At 40.2% G+C, this 17,821-nt stretch overlaps 1 protein-coding gene across 15 annotated transcripts in view; it reads left to right on the top strand.

The window, feature by feature from the left end:
- The window catches only part of GRIP1 (glutamate receptor interacting protein 1), a 728,793-nt gene that overhangs the window by 408,423 nt on the left and 302,549 nt on the right, over positions 1-17,821 (top strand). Inside the window, exon 1 of one of the 15 annotated variants that reach the window (XM_067009705.1) lies at positions 4,220-4,567. The exons of 12 other annotated variants lie outside the window; for them this stretch is intronic. In XM_067009705.1, coding sequence (XP_066865806.1) covers positions 4,513-4,567 — 55 coding nt within the window. In that variant the 5' untranslated portion in view covers positions 4,220-4,512. Of the gene's footprint in view, positions 1-4,219; positions 4,568-17,821 lie in introns of those variants that run through there. 2 more of the 15 variants (XM_067009698.1, XM_067009697.1) reach the window with 2 other exon arrangements.

Genomic DNA, 17,821 nt, shown 5'->3' with positions numbered 1-17,821 from the left:
CCACCAGGGAAGCCCAGCTGGTCACATTTTAAGACCACCATGAATACTGCTGTGTTCTAAAATACCCTCAAGACTCAGGAAATGCCTTATAGTTATTAACTGTGAGAGAAAAACATCAGTATACTCAATACTAGCCAATTCAGGATGTCCTGTGGTGTTTAAATAATGACCTAAACATGTTTAGCATTTTGAATCAACTGCATTCAAAGAAAAAGAGGTAATATTTAAATAAACAATCAAATGGGGTCTATCAAGTGTGTTTTGTAACAGAACTACAAAATCAGTTGAAACAAGGAAGAAGGTACAAATTATTTTAGTAATTTAATCAAATTGTTTATAATGATATAAAATAGTGCGGTGTTTGCGGAGTTAACCACATTTTTATGTTTTTTATTTTTTAAATGAATTCCCCAGGTGTAGGTAGATGGCAGGAAATTTATGGTTCATGATGACTCTTTCTTGCTAAGAATCAGAATCTGCAAACAGCAGTGTTTATTTTGGGAGTGGAGATATTATATAGAAGAATGTATACAATGGAGGAGAATCAAAGAGATGAGAAAAATTAGAGTAGGAATGTGTGTGTGTGTGTGTGTGTGTGTGTGCGTTCCCACCTACTACTGATGGTGCTGTGGAATGGTTTTAAGATACTGGAGTCCTTGAGCCAGTATGAAAGGTTTTTTTTTTGTCCTCACTCCCCTCCCCCATCCTAGAATTAGTATCATACTGTCATTGGCGGTGATATTCAGAATATTTAAAAACGAGCATGATAAAGATGCCAGCTAGTCAGAGCGGACAAGCTATCTAGTCAGAATGGACTCCTGTGGGAAACATTTGGTACATAATTAATGGTCTGGAGCCTGGAGGTGCCTGTCTTAACTGCCTCTGGTTTCTGGTTCCTCCTGGTCACTGGTTCTGGGCACATTACCTGTGCTTCAGAGGGGCATGGGCACAGGTGGGGAGAAGAGGACGTTGAAGAAGTGATTGACTCTAGATTTGCCTCCTATTATAAAATATAACTACACGTAAAGGTTCTTTGTTAATTGGACATTTTTCCCCCTGTAATAGGGATCACGTTTTCTATCAATGAAAAGGGGACACAATGAAAAAGCAAAGAGTAGAAAGAATATTCAGCCAGGGTGAGAAACCTTGGATTCTTTCCTTTTCTTTACCACTTACTAGCTGAATGACTGTGTTAAAAAATGGTCTCTCTGAGAACCAGATTCCTTATCTGGAACAAAAACACAAAACAGAGTCCCTCCAGTGAGACACTGTGTATAGATGTGCTTTGTAATCTGGTTTTAAAATTTTTACATATGCACACACACACACACAGAATACACACACATACACACAGTATACTTGTATTATACCTTAGCAAAATTAATATTTTTTAAAACCCTGAAATAATTATCGTTTTAACGGAATAACCAACACTAAATCCAGTAAGCCCGTATTTTCATATATTGAGTTTTTTTTAAAAAAAGAGGAGTAAACTTCATGAACCAGCTCTTCTCCAGATCACCTTGGAACTTAATCAGATATGTATTTGTGTAATTCTGCCTGCTTTTCTATCTCCATAGCCCTCACCTGCTGACCTCAAAGAGCACATTGTTAAGTTTGAGCCACCGTAAAGAATGCGGTTGATGGCTCCAAAGACACATGCTTGCATTAGTCTGGTGGCTGAGAAATGGAGGTTCCTCTGCCCCAGTGGTGGCTATGGTAGGAGACTGTGGTCCAGTTCCACAAGTTGCCTTTAGCTGCTTGGGACCTTTGTCCTGCATGTCAGTAAATTTTGAGATTAAAAAATTCACGCTACTGGAAGGCATTTTGCCAGCATTCCAATTCAGAATCTGAGGCTGGGCTCAGATTAGATGACAAAAGAAGGAGGGGCTTACAGTAAGAAGGCTGAGTTGGGAATGACTCCCAGGGAAATCTCTGAGGACTAGAGAGGCCACACGTGGAAGAAGGTGGGAACACATGGCAGACTCCTTCATTTCCTGGAAAAGGGTTACTCCAGGATGGCTCCAGTTCTGTAAGATTCCTGGAGCTTTGAGCATGAGCTCAGCTGGATTAGCTGGATTAACCACGATATACAAAGAGAGAAAAAAAAAATCCCGTAATTTGAGCCCTCGGAAACCTTTAAAAAGGGCTCTAGGATGGGTTATTTCTCCTGCCAGAAAACAGGATGTTTTGGCAATTCTGAAGATCTATCTAGGAACAGACAGAGCCTTAAAAAAAAAAAACAAAGTGTTCTAGTAAAAGAGGAAATATTTGATTATTTTAGCCTTAAGGAAGAAGCAAATTAGATCTGAGTAGGCATAACAGCAGGGGGCAAGAGATTTCTGTATGATTTTGAGTTTTATTTGAATAGACATTTAAAAAATGGGCTAGAGTGGTGATGTTCCACTGGCAAGACTTTACTAATGCCATTTGACAGCTGCATATTCTGAGTGCCTGGATTTAAAGAACGACAAATTTAGGGAAGGCTCTTTTTTTGTGTGTGTGTGGTACGCGGGCCTCTCACTGTTGTGGCCTCTCCCGTTGCGGAGCACAGGCTCCGGACACGCAGGCTCAGCGGCCGTGGCTCACGGGCCTAGCTGCTCCGCGGCATGTGGGATCTTCCCGGACCGGGGCACGAACCCGTGTCCCCTGCATCGGCAGGCAGACTCTCAACTGCGCCACCAGGGAAGCCCGGGAAGGCTCTCTTAAAGAGCTAACTATAAATATTTATCTCATTTTCACTCATAACCCAATTCTCTACCAGTAAGGTACATCTTATTTAAAGCAAAAAAAAAATCAAGGAGGCTAAAATATTACTAGGGGATGACCTAATAGAGATGAAAATGAGATGGGTTAAAATTCAGAAACAGATTTATGCTAATTGAAACAGTTATAAAAATTTGATTCTGCAGGACATTCCATTTAATATACTTTCCTATTGATTAGTGGTGGCTGACAGCTCTAGCTAGACCATCCTTGGTAAGGGAATTTCATTCTTCTCAAAGACCTTTAAAGTAGATGCTTACGATATTAAACTGTTTTTCCCACAGAAATTATTTTTCTATTGGAGTCCAAGTAGGAAGCATATACATTTCAATATCAGTGGGTTGAAACTGACTTACTATGGCAATTATGAATGGAGAGGAAAAAGCTCTATCATTAAATTTGGAATACTGGGAGTTATTTTAGAAACCAGCGTGAAAGATTTTTTTTTTTTTACAGCTTTAGAGTAGAGAATAAGACTGTATGAATAATTTATATAGTCCTAGAAATATTAATCAAATAGTTTGGACATTGATATATCTTTTTGTTTTGACTAATTCACTGAGTTCCTGGCCAACTATGATCTTTTTTCCTTTGGTTTTTGGAATGTTCAGCGAGGTTCTTGAATTAAAATGCCATACCAAATGTTAGTTTGTATTGACTGTATAGTGAGTAGGCTGGTGCTGGCAGATGAAGAACTTGCTCTGCCTTCTTGTCATTTTGTGAATGGATTGTGAAGAGTTTGTTCATTTGCTCTTCACTCCCATGAAGCAGATACTCCCAAATATCTACTATGTCGCAAGACTCTTTTATTTGCATCATGAGAAGAATGGTTTGGGGGAGGGTTGTTTGGGAAATAGGATAATAAGGTACTTTAAAAATAGAAATACTTGGCCTTGTTTGCTTTTATTCCTGGTATCTTTAGAAACTGTCTTGACTGTGTTGCTCTCCAGCCAAGTCCTGTTTTGGAAAAGGGTAATTAAAGGGGCTGGGACTCCATCTGCCTGATGATCGCCTTGCCTGCACCCTTTCCCTGAGCCCTTCTTGCATTTCCTCTCTCCATCTAGACTGGCTTGACCCTCATAGATTTGTAACGTACCACATAGTGCTGTCTTTCTGACTGTCATAGGGCTGCCTCTCTTCTGTGGGCAAAAATACTATTCTCTACTGCATCCCAGAGATAGACTGCCTCCCTCCTTTGCCTTTCTTTTTTGTTCAAAGAACATAGTATATATGATACATACGGTTCCCCGTAAAGGAAGAGTGCAAGCATTTCACTTGCATTTCCAGTTAAATGAGAAGCACACTGACCTGATGCTGAGCTGGAAAGGGAAGGGGGTGGAGGGCTGAACTGACTGTAAAACATAGCCCTTTGCCTAAAACTGTAGGTATTGCTCAGTGTTTAGTGTTAGATTTATGGAATGGCTCCTCTCCCAGCGTTGTCCCTGCTTTCTACAATTTGGTGCTTGGTTGCTATCGAAACAGCCTCACTTTCTAAGCCATTGTGATTGTGCAGGGGGAGGAGGCTGTGGCGGGCAGGGGTGCTAGGAGTTGTGAATGACACACGTTTGCCAGATGACAAGTAGCGGACCTCTGCATCAGCCAAGAGGAATTAAGCTTTGTCACTCCCCGCTGGGACTACCTTTCTCCTGGTATGTGCGCAAGGAATTCATATGCTGCTGCTGCAGCCACTAGAGCAGAGCCCGGAGTACACTTTGCCACGGCAAGCAGTGAGCGCAGTGAGCAAGAATGATAGCTGTCTCTTTTAAATGCCGTTGTCAAATTCTGAGGCGACTTACTAAAGGTACCATAATTTCCTTGTTATTCACTCCGCGAGTCCGTTGCAGTAGCCTATAAACACAGTTTAATGGTTTTTACTTTCAAATATGACTGCCTTTACAATTTATTGTCAGGCAACGAAGAACTCTGAAATAGGTGTAGATAGATAGAGAGATGTGGACTGGTAGACTGGGCTTTGCTTGCTGTCCTTACATCCTGATTGTATTCATGCTGAAATCATGAACCCGCCGCGTGTGTGTGTGTGTGTGTGTGTGTGTGTGTGTGTGTGTGTCTGTGTCTGTTTTTCTTAGCAACTTCATTCATTGCTGAAAAGAAAATGCGTTTGCGTCCGGTGCTGAAGTTATCATGGGAACCTGTCATTTTGCATGCTGATTAACTGGGCAAGAAAATTCATGTGTATGTTACTGTCCTTTCCATGACACACGTGCTAAATGCAGCTGGCAGCTTCAGGACTCGCACAGCTGACGAATGCACAGAATCATTGTTTATTCTGTTAATTTCTGACATCTCATGAGCTTTTTCCCAGGATAGCTTTAGTTTTTTTTTTGTTTTTTTTTTTTAAGAATTGCATGTTCAGAAATGTAGGTAATTTGAAATGCTTTGGTCTTATGTGATGTTTGAAGAAGTTTATTTGAAAGTATAAAACCATTGCTTTGTATCCTCCCTTCAAGAATTCCTGGCTTGCGATTGTCTCTTCTAGAACTCTAAAATATTAATTAAATCTCTCCGTAATATTTTAAATATGCTTTTCTTTGAAATCACTCTCTCTATGCCATCCCATTTACTTTGTGAGCATTCTTTGGCAAAGTTAGTGAATGTTGCTTTTAAAAATCTTGCCTTAGGTGCAGATAGATGTGTGAGCTCTTTTGCCTTATTTCCTTTAGATAGAATCTTCTTTAGAGAGAATTTATTATTTAAAAAAAACTTCACTCCGAGTAAAAGTGTGTGGCTGCAAATGCCTTTCTTTTTCAGCCTGTAACATGAGTACTGTCAAGTAATTAATGGATGTAATTATGCTCTAGAAGCTCTGAACCTATAAATATGTTAATGGATACTGTTTCTATCAGTTCAGCTTGACATATCAGAGTTCTTTTATCACCAGCAGTACAGCTAAAAATGCAATTAATATTTTATTTGGCAGAAGAATGAGCACAAAGCAAATAGTGAGGAGAAGATCTTGAGTCAATAACAGGAAAGAGAATAAATACTATAGCCAGACTTACCGAATGCATTGGCAAGCTGTTTGGATAACAGAGCAAGTCCTTTGAAAAGGTACTTTGGGGAAAATATAGGAAAGACTATCCATTTTAAATTAGGCTGTTAGCATGGGGTAGTAAATTCTGTTTTGACTTTATCCTCTGCCTTGGTACAAATGTACCATTTCTGTATCACTATTAACAGACTATCTTTTATGTGATGGTTTGGGCTAAAACTTAGAAGGTCTCTTATTCTAAAAAGTTCTTAGCTGATTTTAGCATTTACTCATCTTGATGTTAAGAAGTTGATGCTCTTTTTAGATTATGATCATAAAACAACTGATATTTTCTATTCATGTGTATCAGAGGTTCTTTTACAAATCCTACACACTGGGATGAAAGTGAACCTAAGCAATTTTTAGTTTTTACAAATATTTTTAAACTTTGTCCAGTTTTCTGTGTCTTACGGAAGCATTGCTGTCCGTCAGTGAAAGGAGATTTAAATGTTTACTAAGATAGTTTTAGAAGTCTAGATAAATGAGGAAAGTATTGATACCTTCTTTGTCATTGCTATTTCACTTTTTTTCCCCAAAATCTTTATATCTGCCTCTTTTCTCTTTGGCATCTGGCTGAAGACTGCCAATTGATGACTGCAGTAAAATCTCTATGTGGAATCAATTTGCCATCATTCGCTTCCTCTGTGCATTTGACTGGATGTTCAGATGTTGGCCAGGAATGTGTCTGAGTAATGCACCACCTACCTTGTCATCTCCTTACCGTCCTGTCAAAGTTCAAGTCCCACCAATGCTACCTGTTGTTCCAAACTGGATACATTGTGTTCCAGCACCCCACCCCTACCTGTTGTGCTATTTTTCTTAGGCTGTAGTAATGAAACTAAGAACTATATGTAATTACAGTCTTAAATTACCCTTCTTTGGGGTTTTTTTGGGGGTGGGGAGTAATGTGCAGATACGCACTTGGATGAAGATTCTTTCCTGCCTTGTCCCCCTCCTCACACAGCTCCCACACCCTCACTCTCAACCCACAAAGGCACATATTTCTTTATACCTATTGAAGGCTTCACCTAATACACCTCCTCCAGATATTTACCCTAGTACCCTGCAACTTGTCTATTAAAAGGAATTAGATTTGCCTAGTTGAAAGTGGTAGGACTTTTGAATTTTCTGTGAGTTTTTAGGAAATGCTTCAAGTTCCTTATTGGACTCCTTGTGGCTAGAACCTTGCCCAGCTCTTAGGAGGGGCAGGGAATATTTGCTTTGTGTTTCTGAGACTACTTTGCTATTTGTGGTTGATGTCACCCACAAGAAAAAACAATATGGCAATTATAATATCTTTTTGATTCTCTTAAAGAGAAAAGGATGCAATTAAAGGTAAACTATTTTCTACACACACACACACACACACACACACACACACACACACACACAAAAATTCTTAGTAGTTTACTTATGTTTTAGGTTTCTTCATTCATATATCTGTTGAGTATCTACTATGTGTGCCAGGCACTGCCATTTTTGTACTAAAATTCTGGGCTGGGACACTTTATAAGGGTATCAAGCATTTAAAAATCAATATATTTTTAACAGTAAATAAATTGTTCTTTATTTGTGAAATGATTTTTAAAGATCTATAAAATACACACTTTACAGACAAATCCTTTGATCACCCAGCATAGAAGCATGACCCGCAGGTTTATGGCAGAACATATTTTAGTACTTTTCAGACTTGGGAATTGAGTCTGTTTTCTTATTAAGGCTTCAAGTGACTGTTTCAATTTGTTTGCCTTATGGACCTCCTACCAAGGTAGATCAAGAACAAGAAAATAACCTTTTCTTAAAAGGCCTGGTCCTACAGTTAAGATAGGAACTTTGGGCCACTAAGAGACCAAAATTGTCAAAAGTATTCTTTTACATCTAATAATGAAATCTAGAGAAGAGATGCTGTCTTCTGCCTCTGTTCTACGCTAGGTAAAGACTGTCTACTGATTACCTAGCGTTGGAGCCAAATCCAAAAATAATATTTTCTCAGCTTTCCAGGCACATCGAACGAAGGAATTTTCTTGAGCAAGTAAAGCTAGGCTTCTTGGCACCTACCTTCACAACTGCTTACCTCTGAGAGCCTGCTTTCTTTGCCAGGGGTTACAGTACTTTAAGAGAAGTGAATGTGTTCCTGGGGAAGGGAATATATTTTCACAGCTTCTACAGCCATTGTTCTTTTTCTCACATTATGTTTGTGTCATTTTATTCTCCTTGAAATTGGTTGGTCTCCTCTGCAAAGAATCATTTTCTGTGTGATAACTGGTGTGACCCCACTTCTTTCTTAGGTGCCACTGTTTTTAGTTGGGAGATCGGAACTTCCATGCTCCACTGGTAATGGCATTTTTCTTTCACAAGCTTTCCTCTGTCAACATCAGCCAACTAATATTTACTGACACTCCACAGGGAGCATGCAGCTCTGGTCACCTCTTGTTTTTGGTCTCCATTCATTTTATCTCCCCATCTTCTCTTTACTGGCTCAGGACTCATGTCCAGAAATCTCTGCCTTCACTTTAGTATAGATTTCAAAATCATTTATCATAGCTGGCCTAAGTGTCATTTTATTTTCCTTTTTTAAAAAAAAAAATATTTATTTTTGGCTGCATCGGGTCTTAGTTGCTTCACACAGGCTTTCTCTAGTTGCAGGCGAGCGGGGGCTACTCTGTTACAATGCACGGGCTTCTCATTGCGGTGGCTTCTCTTGTTGTAGAGCATGGGCTCTAGGTATGCGGGCTTCAGTAGTTGCAGCATACGGGCTCAGTAGTTGTGGCTCGTGGGCTCTAGAGCGCAGGTGCAGTAGTTGTGGCGTTCGGGCTTAGTTGCTCCGTGGCATGTGGGATCTTCTTGGACCAGGGCTCCAACCCATGTCCCCTGCGTTGGCAGGAGGATTCTTAACCACTGCACCACCAGGGAAGTCTCTCATTTTATTTTCTACTTGTCTTCTCTTCCTCTCTCTTCCCAGACACACACATGGCCTAGAATAGAATGAACGTTCCCTGTCCCTTTCCCATTAGCTTACTCCAGGGAGCCCTGTGGACCCGAGTCCCAGTGGGGCATCTGAGCTTGTGGCTGGCACCCCACTGCCCCCTGTTGTGCACTCTTTCTTTCTCCTTCCTGATTACTCCTCCCAACCTGGGTATCCTCTCTTCTCTCCTGCTGCCTGGGCATTCCTGGGCCTTACTTTGTCCACTGGCACTGGGCAGGATTAAAAGGCACTTCCTCTTGGTCTCTGCTCCTTACATCCCCCCGCCCCCGCAGTCATGGAATCATCGTGCTTGAAAGGGAAGCTCACACATTAATCTAGGACTTGTCTCCTGATGGAACAGAAACTCAACCATTTTAGGCAGCCAGCAATCTTATTCTTAATTCTCTTCAATAAGAACAATCTCATGATGTGTCTGATAACCTTTCAAAGGACTATATAAGTGACCTCTGAGTCTTTTTAAACCCTTCGACACTCATCCAATGTTTAAAACATTTTCTATTCAGAAATTCATCTTCTATGTGTAATCTCCATCAATTTCAACAATACATTTAATTTTTTTTTTTTTTTTTTTTTTTGGTCTTGATGGAAGAGGAAAATATTTCCTATGTCTTCCCTTCTGAATTTTTTTTTTTTTTTCGGTACGCGGGCCTCTCACTGCTGTGGCCTCTCCCGCTGCGGAGCACAGGCTCCGGATGCACAGGCTCAGCGGCCATGGCTCACAGGCCCAGCTGCTCCGCGGCATGTGGGACCGGGACACGAACCCGTGTCCCCTGCATTGGCAGGCAGACTCTCAACCACTGAGCCACCAGGGAAGCCCTACAATATTCTTTTAATCCAAGGAATTCTGTATCAGCCATTGAGTTCAATGTCATTGTTCTGAATGTGATTGCTCCTCTTTTGATGGCTTCGAATTTTCTGCTCAGGTCCCTCTGCACTTTGCCATCTGTCTGTGTCTGGTCTCCCAGCTCCTCTGGCGTTCTCCTCTGATGACTCCTCATCCACTCCGTGATATGATTCAGAATTGATTATCATCTGGGTTAAGAATGTTCTCTCTCCCTGCTGGACCTCATTACTTACATTTCCCCATCCCCATTTCTTCTGCTAACCTACGCTGGCCTCCTCTGTCAGATCCTGCCATCTGGAACAGCTTGACTGTATCTCTCAACCTCATTAACTTTCCATCCCTTTTCACATCTCACCTGAAAACATATCCTTTCTCCTTTGCCTCCACCTCTTAATTTCATCTCCTTGAAGTTAGTTTACTCATTCATCATTCCAGCCTGTAAACTTTTAAAAATTCCATGCCCTTAAAAGTTGTTGCAGAAAATAAGATTGTCTTATTTTGTTGAAGTGTCATCTGTTGCTACGACACGAGCATATTTCTCTCACAAATGGAGAGACCCCACCTGAATAGGAGAATTCTGCAACTGGATCTCAGGCACGTCTTGCTGTTCCCCCACAAGTGCTGCTAACTGAGGGGATGGTGATGGATTTCTTGCTGTGCTCCTAATCCATTGCTCTGAGGGAGTTTACATGGAACGGCGGCTTGGACCACATTACTCCTAGTGGTCTGAAGCTTTTCTTTTGTAAAACTGGCTAGGCTTGTCATAGATGTAGGTTTATTTCTCCCCCATCTTCTTGGGTGGGAATTGCATGCTGGAAATGCTTTTCCTCCTTCCAGAAGCCACGCATCCTTCTGAGGGAGTAACTGGCTATCCTTCATATAACCTCCTATGAACAGGAGTCCAGACTCTCTGATATGATTGTGGCTGTTCAGAGAGGAAATGCTGGTTGGTTACTGAGAAAAGGAATTCCAATTCAGGATAGGCATTCTCACTTTGAGAAAATGAGACCCAATGTTTCATTTTTGCCCCACTTTTTCTAGAGTAGGAAAAGGGGATGGGAACCATATATTGATACCTGCTCACCCAGAATATTAAAGGGAAATCAACCAAGGTAATACATCACTAATCCCTCAGTGTTCTACATGGTATAGGGGCAACAGAATTGACTTAGAAGTGAGATGACGTGTGATCTTGTCCCAGCTCTTCTGTTTTTACCTGTGTGGCCAAAAAAAAGAACTGAACCTCCCCATCAAACCTCAGTTTCCTCATCTATAAATTAAAAATCATATGCAAAAGCTTTTATATGGCTTTATGCTCATGTTAGCTATAAGAAAATTGTTTCATTCTAATTTTCTACTGCAATTGATTTGAATTTCTATCTTAGTCAATTTACTTTATTCTGACAGAAATCATATTTTTGGTAATTCGAGAGAAGGCAAAGTATGTATTCTGAAAATTTCTAGGAATATAAGGGAGCAGTCAGTGCTTAGATCTTTCTCCTTTTTCTCTCTTTCATTCAGTCTCTTGGCATTATTCTGCCCATATGCATGAGAATTATATGTTCGCCTAAAAATTAATCATCTGTGCCTTCTACATCTACAGAAGAAAATATATTGTTGCAAAATTTGTTTGGCAATTACTTTAAAGTTTCAATACCACATGTATCTCAAAGAAAAGCCATGCACACTTAGCTTCTTGAAGGATGTTACTTCACCTTTCAAATGCAAAGAGAAACTTTGATCTTGCCATTAAAAAAAGCAATTGAAACAAAATGGTCTCATATTTCTCAAGTCAGTGGTAACCACCTAAATTCAGACAAAGCTTCTCAGGTTATTAGAAAATGAGAAAAAGTATTAATTTGTTATTATAATAGTAAGAATTACTGTTATTAATTCTTATTAATAATTCAAGCTAGATTATTAAACAGCTGAACATATGAAGAAAAGCACAATAATTAAAATTTGTACTGAGTAAATTTTCTACCCAGTTTTCCAAACAAAGATGAATTAGGAGAAAAGGTAAAATCTAACATCATGTCACTAAAAATACACTGCCGGTGTTATAATGGAAACCTGGAACCTGGTGTGGGGGGCAAGGTGATTTGCAATTTATCCTATTCTATGTGGTTTTTAATAAGAGTTGAAGTTATACTATATGTGAACACATATCTTTGCCCTACATTTTCTTAAAATTCTACCCACTTAGGTGTGTTAGCACACTGCTGTCATAAGATGTTACCGACTCTGTAGAATTCCATTATGTGGGTTACCATACTTAACATATCACCCTAGTTTGTTTCCACATTTTCACTCAAATAAATGATGGTATTGAGTATCTTTAAAGAATTGCTTTGTATCATTTTTTTTAGATTCCACGTATAAGCAATATCATATGATATCTGTCTTTCTCTGTCTGGCTTAGCTCGGTGTGATAATCTCTATGTCCATCCACGCTGCTGCGAATGGCATTATTTCATTCTTTTTTACGGCTGAGTAATATTCTACTGTATAAATATACCACATCTTCTTTATCCATTCATCTGCTGATGGACATTTAGGTTGCTTCCGTGTCTTGGCTATTGTAAATAGTGCTGTAGTGAACATTGGGGTGTATATATCTTCTTGAATTATGGTTTTCTCCAGATATATGCCCAGGAGTGGGATTGTAGGATCATATGATACAAATGAAATTATATATAAAACAGAAATAGGCCCACAAACATAGAAAATAAACTTATGGTTGCCAGAGGGAAGGGAGAGAGGGATAAATTAGGAGTTTGGGAATAACATATACACACTTTTATATATAAAATAGATAACCAACAAGGACCTACTGTGTAACACAGGGAACTATACTCAATATTTCATAATAACCTATAAAGGAAAAGAATCCTTTGTGTTCTGAATTGTTGCCTCAGTATATTTTCACTTTAAAATCTGACACACACCTCCTGAGAAATATGTTCAGGATACGTACCTCACATGTATTCTCAAAGGCTTTTTAAAGCTAACAAAGGTGGCAGAAGAGTGTTTGGAATACATAGCCCATATGTGTTCTCAAAGGCAGAAAGAAAAACGGTGAGGGAAGCAACATTTGGATGCCATAATATCCAAAAAATGAAGCAAGGATAATATTTGGTACAGGAGAGAGAGAGCAGCCTTCAGTGAGAAGGAGAGTGAGAAATGAACAGCCATTCAGCTTTTCAAGTGGGTCATCATTGACCTTTGAGAGAACAGTTTCAGCAGAGTAGTGATGTCCACAACCAGATTATAAGGGCTTTCAGGTGCACCTAAAGGTCATGAGTACACACCACTCTTCCAAGGTGGACAGTGAAGGTGAGGCTGTGGCCTGGGAGTAGCCTCTAGGGGTGGAGGGTGGGACCACAGGGAATAGGGAAGGGTATTGTGAGATAGAGATGTGGGCATTTTTTTTAGGTTTAGAGGAAAGAGCTTGCAGAGAGGTGAAACTTCAAGATGCAAATCAGAGGAGACATGATTCCAGAGCAAGGCAAGGCAAGGTGAGAGGGAGTGAGAGCCAAATGCAGATGGAAGATGCAGATGGAGACCAGCCTGGGCCAGCAAGAGGAATGCCTTCATCATGGAGGTGGTACAGCACAGGAAGAAAGCTTTTGAGGTAGACGCTAAGAAAGTTAACCTAACTCAACTTTCTTAATAAATTAGTAGGAGATTCTAAAAACTCATATTCTTATGAGCTCCTAATGTAGGGGTTTCTAAACTTGCCTATGCATTGGCATCACCTGGGAGCTTAAAAAATCACCTGTGTCAACCCCAGAGCCTGTGATTTAATTGACTGGGGATGTGGTCTACGCTTGGGAATTTTTAAAAATTTCCCAGGTGATTCTGCTTTGTAGGTGCATTTGGGAGCCACCAACCTAACCATTTAGGAAGCCCCATGGGAACATCACACTGGTCCTTGGGAATCAGACATGTTTCCGCCAGAGACAAGCCTGGGATTTTGTTCAACTGCTGGGAGGGAGAAATTGAGCAGATTCGACTTCCTGTGACCTTGAAGGCAGAGACCATCTGAAAATGGAAATGGAGCCAAAAGAAAGAGACACCAGGTCCCAGTATCATCACCTGAGCCTCTGGTCAAGAACTACCTTAAGTGAGCTCTGATCTCTACCCTAGACTTCTTCCGTTACATTAGCCAATAATTTTCCCCAACACCTAAGCTAATTACAGCCAGGAGTTTTTCAGTCACTTGCAATGAAAAGAAGCCTGATATATGGGTGGTAACAGTTGCGCGTACACATTTTGATGACCGGAATCGCCCACGTTCCCCAGAATACCAGTACAGCCTCAACAAATCTTGGTCCCCCAGCTCCATGCTGAGTTATGAGCACCACTGCTCATTTAGGATTTCCTTTGGATCATTTTGTTTAGTGGACCATTGATCAAGTGCACCCCTCCCCCCACTTGGTGGTCCACATTAGCATAAACTAGAAGGAATGTCCAGATAGGGATGGAAAGGAATGTTTTATTTCCATGTGGTTTTCCTGTCTTTGCTATCCCAGGAGCTAATTCCTCCCCTCCCCTCTCCACTAAGCAGAAGGTGATTGTTTAATGAATTCTGATGTAGACCTACTTATGGTAAAGGATTTCACCCTCATTTGTGTTCTTCAGGAAGTCTGTCACCCCAGCCCCCAGATAGGGGTAGTTGCATGCTGAAGCCAGGTTATACTAGCTTAAGAGCCAATGGTTAAACTTTCAAGAGTTTTGTGAGCCAGTTGTTAAACGTATCTGTTATTAAACATCATTTTATATAAACTTATGGTTAAATAAATTATATTAAAAACAAAGGTAATAAATGCTCAAACTTCATCACTTCCCAATCATTGCCTAATTATTATTTTACAACATTTTATCTCCGTACTCTTAAGGTCTAGTGTATCAGTATGGTGGAAATACTATATAATGGTGTGCTACTGTACGTTTCTCCCCAATTCCACAGTCAGTGACATCACATTAATAGCTTGAAATTGGCTACGGTGTGTTTACACCATGGAAATTGGCACACACAATAAATCAAGGCTTCCCCATAAGCCCCAGAAAGCCAGTTGTTAAACATTTACCAACACACCACTGAATAGTTACCTCTGCTCTACATATTCATAAAACATGTGTAGATGTCTTTCCTTTTGCTTTCCAAGTGGAATTGTGATTGTCCATTTATCTGTATACAATCATCAGACTATGAATTCCTTGAAATTAATATACATGCTTTACTTATCATTATATCCCCAGCAAATTCACAGTATTCACTGCAAAGAAAATGCCCTCTTGAAGGGATAGTGTTAATTTCTAAAGGTCTCCTGGATTAACCAATCTCACGTGTTCATTTTGGACTTGGAATGTTTGTTAACTCCTTCCTTTTCTCCAGAGCTCTTGACTTTTTTTTTTTTTTTTTGCGGTACGCGGGCCTCTCACTGTTGTGGCCTCTCCCGTTGCGGAGCACAGGCTCCAGACGCGCAGGCTCAGCGGCCATGGCTCATGGGCCCAGCCACTCCACGGCATGTGGGATCTTCCCGGACCAGGGCACGAACCCACATGCCCTGCATCGGCAGGTGGACTCTCAACCACTGAACCACCAGGGAAGCCCCCAGAGCTCTTGATTTTTGAAAATATTCTTTCAGGCTTTCACATCACGTGAGGAGGTAGACACCAGGACTATTCCAAGGAGCTTCAGCATCCTCTAACACCTGCTGATTTCCCAGTTTCCCTCCTAACAAGAGGGGTGTTCAATATCCTCCTCCTTTCCCTCCTTCTCTAGAAGCTTGCTCTGGGCAGTCTAGAGGAAGATTCTGGCAGGAGGCCAGGAACAGCACCTAGGGGCTAGAGGCTGAAGGACAAACTGTTGTTGAATTCTGTATGACCAAATTCCCAACTGAATTCAATCTGGGGAATATTTAGGACCCCACAGAATTTCTGATTGAATTTTTCCCATTCTATAAAGCTAGGGGACCTCATATAGATCAAAGTGAAGTTCATTTATTGCCTTTGTTTTCTAAATGCTTTGTTGATAAGTTTGGTTCATAAACTGTGAAAATTCAGTTATAAAGTCTCAGAATAAAAAGAGTTTCCAAACAGGGAGATCACCTCTGTGCTTTGTGACCGCCTGGGGGGGGTGGGATAGGGAGGGTGGGAAAAAAAAAAAAAAGAGTTTCCAAGAGTATTAATTCCTGGGCTTCCCTGGTGGCACAGTGGTTGAGAATCTGCCTGCCATTGCAGGGAACCACGGGTTCGTAGCCCGGTCCGGGAAGATCCCACATGCTGCAGAGTGTCTGGGCCCGTGAGCCATGGTCACTGAGCCTGTGTGTCCAGAGCCTGTGCTCCGCAATGGGAGATGCCACAACAGTGAGAGGCCCATGTACCACAAAAAAAAAAAAAAAAAAAAAAAAAAAGAGTATTCATTCCTAATGATATTTTTATGTTGACGATATTTATTTGTTTTAGATGTATGCCTCCCGAATGTTAAAATCTGTATAAGGATTAGGGGCTCACATCACACTGACCAAAAACTTTCCCTCAGCTGCATCCCAAACGTCAACATGAAAGCAAAAAGGGAAGTTCTAAAAATGGAAGTAATGGATGGATATCAAGAGACCAGAGATTTTCAGAAATTTCTGAAAGATGGAAAGTAGATAAAGCAAAGCAGACTTTACAGTCCAAGAGAAATATAAGAAAAATGGAATGGAGTGGGGGGAGTCATGCTTCCTAGGAGTGGAGGCACAGATCAGCTCCAAATCTGTGTTGATTTGGGAGATCAGGAAGAAGAAGGGGGTAGAAAATAATGTGATTTTTTTTGAAGGATGAAACACCTAGGAAAGTCAACCCCACTCCCCTTTAATCACCTACCATTATATATTGTTCCCTAACCTAAAACTAGAAAACCAGGCTTTTAAGATGTTCCTGGATATGTAGAGTGATGATGACCCTCAGAGTAAAACCCTCCTCATTTTGGCATGAAGTTAGTGAGGAATAGGCAGGTATAACATGTCTGTTTACCTTACTGTCTGTTCCTAGCCCGAGACCTTCAGGTAAAGCCTGCCAGTTTTCACATCCTGTCATTCTAAGGAAAGGTTGATTGAAGAAATATATCTATATAATTCGCACTAGCTACTTGTATTAGCAACTTAGTTTTCTATTAATAAGTATAAACTGATAATGACTGACATTTGAGGGCTAACAACTAACTTGAAGAAAGGAGAGGTGATTCAAGAACAAAAGATACACTTTTAAACAATCTAATTATTAACCTCAGAAACATTCAAGAAGGTATAATATTACATACATAAAACAAGACCAGCTATAATGATAAGGGGGCAAAAATATGCAGAATTGTTAGAATATAAAAATATGACTACTGGGACTTCCCTGGTAGTCCAGTGGTTAAAACTTCACACTTCCACTGCAGGGGGCACGGGTTCGATCCTGGTTGGGGAACTAAGATCCCACATGCTGCACAGTACAGACAAAAGAAAAAAAAAAAAGAAGGAAGATATTTTTTAAAAGTAGGTACATAGAAGATCAATTGGAATGACACAGCAGCAACCTAAAAAGACATTGGGAGAGCAGAGAGAAAAAGAAATTATAATGGATCTGATTGATATAAGTTCCTGAAACAAAAGAAAGTTTTCAGATTGAAAAGGCCCATTGAGCCCTAAGCAAGATGACTGAAGAAAGACCTAGACAAATTCTCTTAAAATTCTAAGACATTATGGAAAAGAGAAGATCCTAAGAGTTTCTCAAGAGAAATAAATATAGACTTCCTATAAAGGAATGAGAGTCAACTTGGTATCAGACTTTTTATTAACACTAGATTCTAGAAGATTTTTTCAATGCTTTCAACGTTTTGAGGAGGTGAGCTTTTAAAACTAGAACTGTCAAACTGTCAAACAAGGGTGAGCATAAAATAAAGATATATTTAGGCATGCAATGATTCAGATTATTTATATCCAACATGCACTTTTAGAAAAAACTTGCTGAGATACTTAAGCAAAGAAAAAATGTGTCTATGTATCTCTGTCTCTCTCTCTAAAGAAATTAAAGATGATACAAACAGATGGAGAGATATACCATGTTCTTGGATTGGAAGAATCAATACTGTGAAAATGACTATACTACCCAAAGCAATCTACAGATTCAATGCAATCCC

Source organism: Kogia breviceps, chromosome 12 (genome assembly GCF_026419965.1).
Source record: "Kogia breviceps isolate mKogBre1 chromosome 12, mKogBre1 haplotype 1, whole genome shotgun sequence".
Taxonomy (NCBI): Eukaryota; Metazoa; Chordata; class Mammalia; order Artiodactyla; family Physeteridae; genus Kogia; species Kogia breviceps.
The sequence above is the reverse complement of the archived record's forward strand: the minus strand, read 5'-3'. Positions and strand labels throughout refer to the sequence as shown.